The sequence below is a fragment of the Seriola aureovittata genome, chromosome 10 (genome assembly GCF_021018895.1).
Source record: "Seriola aureovittata isolate HTS-2021-v1 ecotype China chromosome 10, ASM2101889v1, whole genome shotgun sequence".
Lineage (NCBI taxonomy): Eukaryota > Metazoa > Chordata > Actinopteri > Carangiformes > Carangidae > Seriola > Seriola aureovittata.
This window is the reverse complement of record NC_079373.1, coordinates 27,968,107-27,976,374: the sequence shown is the minus strand read 5'-3', so window position 1 is coordinate 27,976,374 and position 8,268 is coordinate 27,968,107. Positions and strand designations below refer to the sequence as shown.

The 8,268-nt window shown below is 38.9% G+C and overlaps 2 protein-coding genes across 3 annotated transcripts in view; both read left to right on the top strand.

Annotated features, from left to right (window-relative positions):
• The window catches only part of snx20 (sorting nexin 20), a 5,915-nt gene extending 3,932 nt beyond the window's left edge, over positions 1–1,983 (top strand). For both annotated transcript variants that reach the window (XM_056386337.1, XM_056386336.1), the window contains exon 3: positions 1–1,983. This exon is cut by the window's left edge. In XM_056386337.1, the coding sequence (XP_056242312.1) occupies positions 1–3 (3 nt within the window). In that variant the 3' untranslated portion in view covers positions 4–1,983.
• Positions 1,984–5,632: 3,649 nt separating this feature from the next.
• Positions 5,633–8,058, top strand: mphosph6 (M-phase phosphoprotein 6). Its single transcript, XM_056387115.1, has 5 exons — positions 5,633–5,820; positions 6,243–6,355; positions 6,438–6,528; positions 6,932–7,035; positions 7,720–8,058. Exons 1-5 carry the CDS (start codon positions 5,770–5,772, stop codon positions 7,850–7,852), a joined length of 492 nt encoding a protein of 163 aa, XP_056243090.1. The 5' UTR covers positions 5,633–5,769; the 3' UTR covers positions 7,853–8,058.
• Positions 8,059–8,268: the final 210 nt, after the last annotated feature.

Sequence of the window (8,268 nt, the reverse complement as noted above, 5' to 3'; positions counted from 1 at the left end):
TGAAGACAAGGCGGATTACCGGACCCTGACCTTGGACCTCGGGCCTGGGCCCCGGACCCTGGCCCTGACCCCGGGCCCTGACCCTGGCCCCGGACCCTGGCCCTGACCCCGGGCCCCGGACCCTGGCCCTGACCCCGGGCCCCGGACCCTGGCCCTGACCCCGGGCCCTGACCCTGGCCCGGGACCCTGGCCCTGGCAGGGTTGGTTTGTCTCTGTGCCTGGACAGACTGGACTGAACGGAGGACAGAAGCAGTAACTTATATAAATACTGATGTTTATATTTTCCTGAACCATCAGGAACAAAGTGAATCTTGAGTTCGTGACATCGAACCCACTGAGCGAGGACAGAGACGGACTGTCCTTTACGTCAGATGATGTCCAGTATATTTGCTGTGTGATGTTGATGTGATGTTGATGTGCATCAACCTGCTGCTGTTCCACACAGATTACTCAACACTCAAACTGTTTCAACAAAACGAAGGAAACTGCTGAGAATCTGAAATTACCCAAGAACCGATTTCACTGTTTGTTCCGTTTTTCTTGAGGTCACTCACTGCGAACTTCCCGCCACATACACACTAATGTAAACATCTGCAAAGGTCCTGGAACCATCATGAAACTTTAAGAGTCACTGTGTAAAAACTTTGACGGTTATTTAAATGTTGGACACAAGAAAAACTGAAGGAAAGTTTCTGAACATTTTGACTTTTGAAAAGAGTTTCCAGCTGAAAGTATGAATGAGTAGAAGCGGTCTGAAATAAAAGTATGAAATATATCAATAAACTGTATATCATTATCTGGTGTAATACACCTGATAATGTTCTTAATGTCCTTATGACTCTTTATACCTTATTTTACTGTGTCATTTCTATGACGTTTTTAATGCTTTATTATACTATGACTTTCTTTTTTTACTTTATTGCCATATTCCAACAGTAGCAGGCAGAAGCAGCTTCGCCTCACATACATGCACCCATACAGTAGGTAGGAGAGCACCTTGTAGGAGCAGAGCCCTCCCCCAAATACCTCACTTCAGATATGCATACACCTGCATACACCTGCATACACCTGCATACACCTGCATACACACATACATATATACAAATACATCTACACACACATACACACACGTGCAGATACACAGACATAAGGCAAAGATCCTAACTAACGTGGTCGATAACTGAAGCCCATCTTGTAAAATGAGCTTCCTGCAGCTGGGCAGTCATGTGACTCAGCACACAGACATGTTTGACCTTTTCTAGCCACTGAAGGACTGTCGCAGGGTCACGCTTCATCCAACTTATAGTCATTGTTTTTCTTGCAACCATTAACAGATATTTTAGTATGTAACACTGATATGTATTAAACCAGTGTTCAGCCATTATTTCCAGTAAATACAACAGTGGGTCCATGGAAATGTTTCTCTCCAAGGTTTTGTCCAATTCTTCTTTAATGTTTTTCCAAAATGTCTGTATTTTTAGGGCAGTCCAAGAAAATATATATATATATATATATATATATATAGAATATCCCAGACCATACAACAGTTTCTTTGTTGGTATAATTGTTCTATGATGTTTTTGATGCCTTACTATACTAATGATTAGTTTTACATTTATGTGACTTCTACAATCAAACTTTGTGATTCTGGATGAAATGTAACAAACTTTTTTTCATCATATCAAACATTCAAACTTCAAACAAACAAGTCTGAAGTACTGGAATGTATCCCAGCATGCACTGGGAGGAAACAGTCAACCTGTCAGACTGTTGCAGCGTCCTCACTGAGCTATGAAGGATTATTTTACATCTCTACTGTAATTTATACTTGTTACTAAATAAGATTTATCCACCTCTTTATGATGCAACTTGTGACAGTGAAGTTCACCTGCACCTTCATTCACACCTGTGTTCTAGTTTTAATTTGTCAGTTACAGTTGATTGTAAATTGTTAAAATTAATGCAGTTTTAATGTGAAATAAAGTTTTTTATGGGGCTTTGCTTTGTTGATGGTTTTTATGGAGCGTGTCTGGTGTGAATTTTAACAGTAGCAGCACAGTATAGAAATCACAACACACTGAATCTGTAATTAATCAAAGACTTTCTATGTTGCTTTAATCAACAACAAACATGATAGAAATGTTTAAATGTGTCCGTCCTTCAACAGAGACAACACAGGATCTAGAGACAGATACTAGAGTTTGTGCTTTTCTAATTTCTCTTATGAACTTACCAATTTTAATAACAATGAAAACACTGATTCACCAAAGTGACTGTTAGATTCATCATGAGGCAGATGGTCAATATGAAGAAACACTCAGTACAATTTAATCACAGGTTTCTTTATTTCAATGAGCTTGTAACATTAGCTGAAGTTACTGTGTGTAAGCTAACTGTGAGGTGTAACCGCTTGTATTAAAACCACAGACCGAGGGAAAACATGTTTTAACGTGTTTTACAATGAGTTCTGCAAAGCGAAGGTGACGTCACCGACCTTAGTGTTAACAGAGACAGCGGGTCAGTGTCGGTAAGTCACGGTCACTAAACGATCCCGTTATTACAGTGAACTGTCGTGTCTGGACGAGCTGGTAAAGAGCAGAGCAGCGGACGTGTGTGTCGTGTTTGTTCATATTAAGTTTGGTTCAGTGTCAGTCGGATAGTTTTCAGCTCTAGTTCATTTCATTATTGATGACAGGAGTCAAAACATCTGTTGGAATGATTCTGTCTCTGTCAGAATAAAGAACATGACTGAGAGCTGAGAACCATCATGACATGTGCACCTGCACAATGACTCCAAACTCAGTATTAGTTTCTATTCTATTGTTATTTCATGTAAAACGGTTCAGCAGACTGTTTATTACAACTAAGCTGAGGGAATAATGTGTTTTCAGATATCTGTGATCATCTAATCAGAGTGCTGTTTCTTTTGCCTTTTTCTCTAAACTCTACAATAAGATAAATTATATGATTTCTCTCTATTATAATGTTTTTTCCATCCAGCCGAGGTCTGGATCTTTGGAGACACCTACAACCTCTTGCAGCGATGATGGAGGCCCTGCACCACCTCCACCTGCAGTGTCCACACATGAAGATCTTCTCTTCCCAAACATACACACTTATATGATAATATAGTATTTTTTAATGTAACACTTGTGGCCATAACATTGTTCAGTCTGATCAGCTCTGCTCTTCCTGGTTCCCTTCACCCTCACTGTCGTATTACACTCTCTGCCCCGTGTCAGACATACAGTCACATGACTTTTGGACTGCAGCTGTAACAAACTGTCAATAGTTTAAAACATTAGATTCATATTTCATAGTCCTCAGCCATTATAGTTAATATCAGTGTGCTGTTCCAACAGCATCACTTACTGAGAGGGAGATTGTTACTGGAGCAAATAAATATTAACTGTCTCACACATTAGGACTCATGATGAATAATGATTATACTTGTTACTAAAGATTCTGTTGCTGTTGATTCAACTACTACTTTTTATTAAACAAACTTACATATACCATACATACTCTAACTTTGTTGATGGTTTTTATAGAACACATCTGGTATGAATTTTCACAATAGTAACACGTACAGCATTGTGTGACTATTTCTCTGTTAGCTTTAATCAACAACATAAATACTAGAAATATTTAAATGTTGTCTGACAACACTGACAGTGAAGGATCTAAAAACATGTTGATGTTAATTGGTAAATACTTTCACCTGTGGAGGTGGTGACAGTGCCAGAGATGATCCATCATTAATCACAGTTTAATATTTATAGATTCTGATCTTGAAAGTGTTGCTACCATCACCTGTCAACAACAGCAGAATGAAGCTGCAGGTAAGAAACTGAACCTGTGAATACTGAAGACAGAATAATAAACTAACTCATCAGCAGTTAGTCTGTCATTTCATCAGAGGAAGATGAACTGGGAGGTTTTCTACCTTCATCATCATCATCATCATCACAGCACATTAGAGAACTAAGGATGTCCATGCAGTCTCCCTTCAACCAGATGAATGGAAACTAATGTGCTGCTCTGTACATGAGCTCCTCCTTCTGTTGGCACAGATCACTCAGTTTTCACAGTGAAACCTTCAAATGACAATAAAACACAAACACTTGAGTTAAGATGCGGCTGATCACAGTTAATCACAAATATCGATCAGCTGTCAGGATAGGTGCATGAATGTCTGCTTCAGTTGAGGACTGGTTTGAATATTAAATGAACAATCTTCTATATAACAAATATCTGTCTGCACATTTTTTATACGTCACGTTATCTTAACTTGAACTATCACGACGTCTTGATGGACAATGTATTAACTGACATTAACGCTGCGCATTACACTAACGCAGATCAATTAAACTGGGTCACGTGGAGAAACACAAACCAAACGTCGTTAGATTAACGTCGATTAAATTCACCTTTTTATTGGGCTTTGACTGAACACCTCCACGGGCTAACCCAGGTGGACACAGGTTATCAGCTAATGCTAGCACTAGCTGGCTAGCTTGGTTAGCAAGGTGCATCTTCACCTGAACCGTGATATTAACAGGGATGCTAATCTTGGCTAGCAAAGAAACAGGCTTAAAACTAAATGAACTTACCGGTAAAACTGAACCGCCGACTCCTCTGAGTCTTTCAGAACAACTGAAGCAGAACAAGACATTTTCAGGCAAACAACATGTTGGAGCTAAATTTGATGAAAACACAATGTCCGACACATTGATCTGACGTCATATCCGGATCAACATGCAGGTCCCCCTGTGTGTCAATCACGCGGTAGCCACGCCCTAAAGCTGCTTTAACGTCACTATCTTTAAAATAGGGCCATAATTTGAAAAATGAACATCATGTTGTACTTTAGTTGAAATACATACAGAGACTTAACAGTTTAATTTGCATTTCTTCAGTTTATTATATTTTATAAGAAATGTTAGAAAATTGATCTGAATCTGAATCATTAAATATTGTATTTAGATTTTGCTTCTACAGGTTTTAACATTATTTTACACTTAAAGATTCAATGTTGACACAAATACTGCAAGTTGAAGTTTGAGATGATTTTATTTAATAATATTTAATATTTAATATTAAGCTTGTGTTAATATTTTATTAATTGACACTTAATTTTTTTATTAGGAAAAAGTTTCTCTGCAGAAACTTTAGTGGCGTCACTTTATTAAAGGAGTTTGATCATAATAAATTAGGAGAAATCTGTTTTTCGTTGTAGAAATATTAATGAAACTTTTTGTAAATGTATTGTTTTTACACTTTATTTGAATTAGGATATTTTACTTAAATTTCACGGTTTTTGTTTGGCAGCTGCTGCTGACAGTCATCTGACCGTTTTTTCAAGATTTCTTTTTTTTTTTTTTTTACAGTGTAGTATACTGTGACATGTTTATGACATTTTTATACATTACTATATTTGGACGTTTTTATGCCTTACTATACAATGACGCCTTTTCGTTGCTATACAAGTGAATACATTACGCTTACACAGATATGAATGAACAAACGGAGGATTAATAATCATAATAAGAGCATAAAGAATTTTTGACTTGAGAAGTTCATGTTGTTTTCAAAGCAAGCACATCGATGATATCAGAGGTAGATTAGCCGGACTGCTAACTTCTACCAGCTGCTCGACGTTCAGCTGCTCCTGCCTGTTTCCACAGCAGCTGCTCGTGGCTTTAGCTTAACATTTAGCCTCAGAGCAAACCACTAGAAGTTGCTGAACTTTCTCCCGCGTGTTCGTTGATGATGGCCAATGACTCTGTGAAACTCTCCAAAAACCTCCTGCGCATGAAGGTCAGTGAAGCCGTCTTTGCCAACACATGAGAAAAGTTAGCTGCCGTGTGTTAGCTACAGCACAAGCTAGCGCTGACGTCACGCCGAATCCCATTCAGAAATCAGTCGAAAATCTTTTTCCTGCCTCAGTGAAAGCGCTGGCTCCTGGTAGAGGTCGAGTTAAGACATTTTAATGTAAAGTTTGAACCAATAATTAATTCGGTTTGTAAATTAGCTTTTACACTTTAGCTAGAAAACCATGAAAGTCAACAAAGACCGTCACTGACTCTGTCTCAGCTGAAGCCTGGTGGAAAGATATCACCACATGATGATGACAGTTTTGTGTAAGGTCCAGAACATGTCAGGGAGCCGCTGGATGGTTTTTCCCACCTGCTGCAGAGGTTCAGTTGATGATAAAATAAAGTGAAGATCTGTTCCCACAGTTCATGCAGAGAGGTCTGGATGCTGAGACCAAGAAGCAGCTGGAGGAAGACGAGAAGAGGATAATAAGTGATGAGCACTGGTACCTGGACCTGCCTGAACTGAAAACTAAAGAGTGAGTGTACACATGCAGTTTACAGTTCAGTCCTCAACAGAGAAGTCTGTGCCAAACTCCATTAACCCCCCCCCCCCCACAGGAACCTGATCATAGAGGAGAGGAGTTTCGTTCCCTGTGAAGATCTGAACTACGGTCGCATGTCGTTCAAGGGTTTTAATCCAGAGGTGGAGGTTGGTCTCACTTTGATTCTTCTTGTCTGAGACTTCAGGTCTCTGCTGCTGTTACTCAACATGTATCTGTACAAAGTTTAATTTCACTCAGTTTTACTGTGAAAATAACAGCAGAAACCAGTTGTTTCTTCCTCCTGATGTGTTTTCACGTCATCAGCTGAAGGAGGCCGAGGATCATGTGACCTCACTGGGAGGGAACATTCAAGTCTGAACCAGTTTGTTTGTAAACCTGCAGCAGTTAAAGTGTCAGGATTATAACTGGACCAGTGTATTGATCCTTGGACTGTGTTCTCACTGAGACAGATTGAAGCTTCGTCTACAGATGAAGTGACAAAGTAGAAATAATGAAAATAAAAATCACAGCATTTCATTCAATTTTAAATGTTTTTATTGTCGGTCTCAGAAACTGATGGCTCTCCTGAATCCAAAAGAGGAAGAGGAGAACGAGGAAGAGGAGGAGATGAGCAGGATGCAGACCGACATCACCGATGAAGAAATGGCTCTGAGGTATAGACGGAGACGGACGGGTCCCCATGAGGGACATTTATTAAATTATAAAAGGATTTTATAACAGGATGAACTTTGATCCAGTTAGAAAAACAATAAGTTCATTTACTAAACTACTAGTGTAGTTTTTATACTTTTACTGCTCCACATTTATTTAATACCTTGAGATATATAATAGAAGATAAAATTAAACTAATTGTGATTGATTATTATAGATTTTTTTTAAATCTGCCAGTGTTTTCAGAAAATGTCAACATGTTTTTAAATGGAAATCTGATTATTTTTAGTTCAGATTATAAGTTAATTTTATTTTGATAATTCCTCGAGACACACTCGGTAACGAAGATTTATTAAACATGATTTTAAAAACCATCTTTACTTTAGTGACACATTTTGTTCTTCACTTATAAGAAAATAAGGATTTTAGGGAGTTAGTGATTTATAAATTAAGCTCCATTTTCAGCCTGATGAGAACTTTAACTTCTGCTTTGATGCTAAAACCTTTAGCAGCTGTATGAATATCTCTGACTATCAGTTTTATATAATGCCTGACGGATACAAGCGTCTGAAGCAGCTGTGAATTCTCCGTAAAAAAGGAAAGTCGAACCCGTCAGTGAGCAGCTGAGGATCACGAAGTTTTTAGTTGGAATATTTCTCACTTGCTGTGTCTTTAATGTTTTCCAGGTACGAGAGTTTAGTTGGAAGCATGAAGAAGAAGTTTGTGAAGAAGCGCGACAGAGTGGCGCTGGAAGAAGACCTGAACCAGAACGTGGAAGAAACAAACACAAAGAGAGTTTTTCTGAAACCTCAGGACTGAACTGAGACGCTCATGAACTTTGTAAAATATGTGTTTTTATGTGAATGATTTTTTTTTTACGTCTGTGCAGCAGAGACTGTTCAGATGATCAGAGACTGAGCAGCAGTTTAAGTCTGAGTGGATGTTATACATCCTGTTTTTAAAAGAGACGCTGTGAGTTTAACAGTGTGTTACAGTCTGTCATTAAACACACAGCTCAGAGTGTCCGTCACGTTTCAGCTCATTTAAACACTCCACCGTCAGCAGGGAAACTACAGCACACACACGGTAAATAAAGATGGACGCCGCCTCTGTGACGTCACCCACAGGTTTCTGAAGCTCAGAGTGAGCTGCTGCACCGTGTCTGACTCCGCCCCCTAACTCCCAGCTAATCCAAATATAATAACATCATGACCTATAACGTCAGTTCAACAACT

Bases quoted from the DNA above. Each gene is read 5' to 3' on its own strand.
- mphosph6 (XM_056387115.1), top strand. From the start codon at position 5,770: ATGATGGCCAATGACTCTGTGAAACTCTCCAAAAACCTCCTGCGCATG. The intron at 6,356-6,437 runs GTGAGTGTACAC...CCCCCCCCACAG, and splicing joins CCTGAACTGAAAACTAAAGA to GAACCTGATCATAGAGGAGA. The intron at 7,036-7,719 runs GTATAGACGGAG...AATGTTTTCCAG, and splicing joins GATGAAGAAATGGCTCTGAG to GTACGAGAGTTTAGTTGGAA.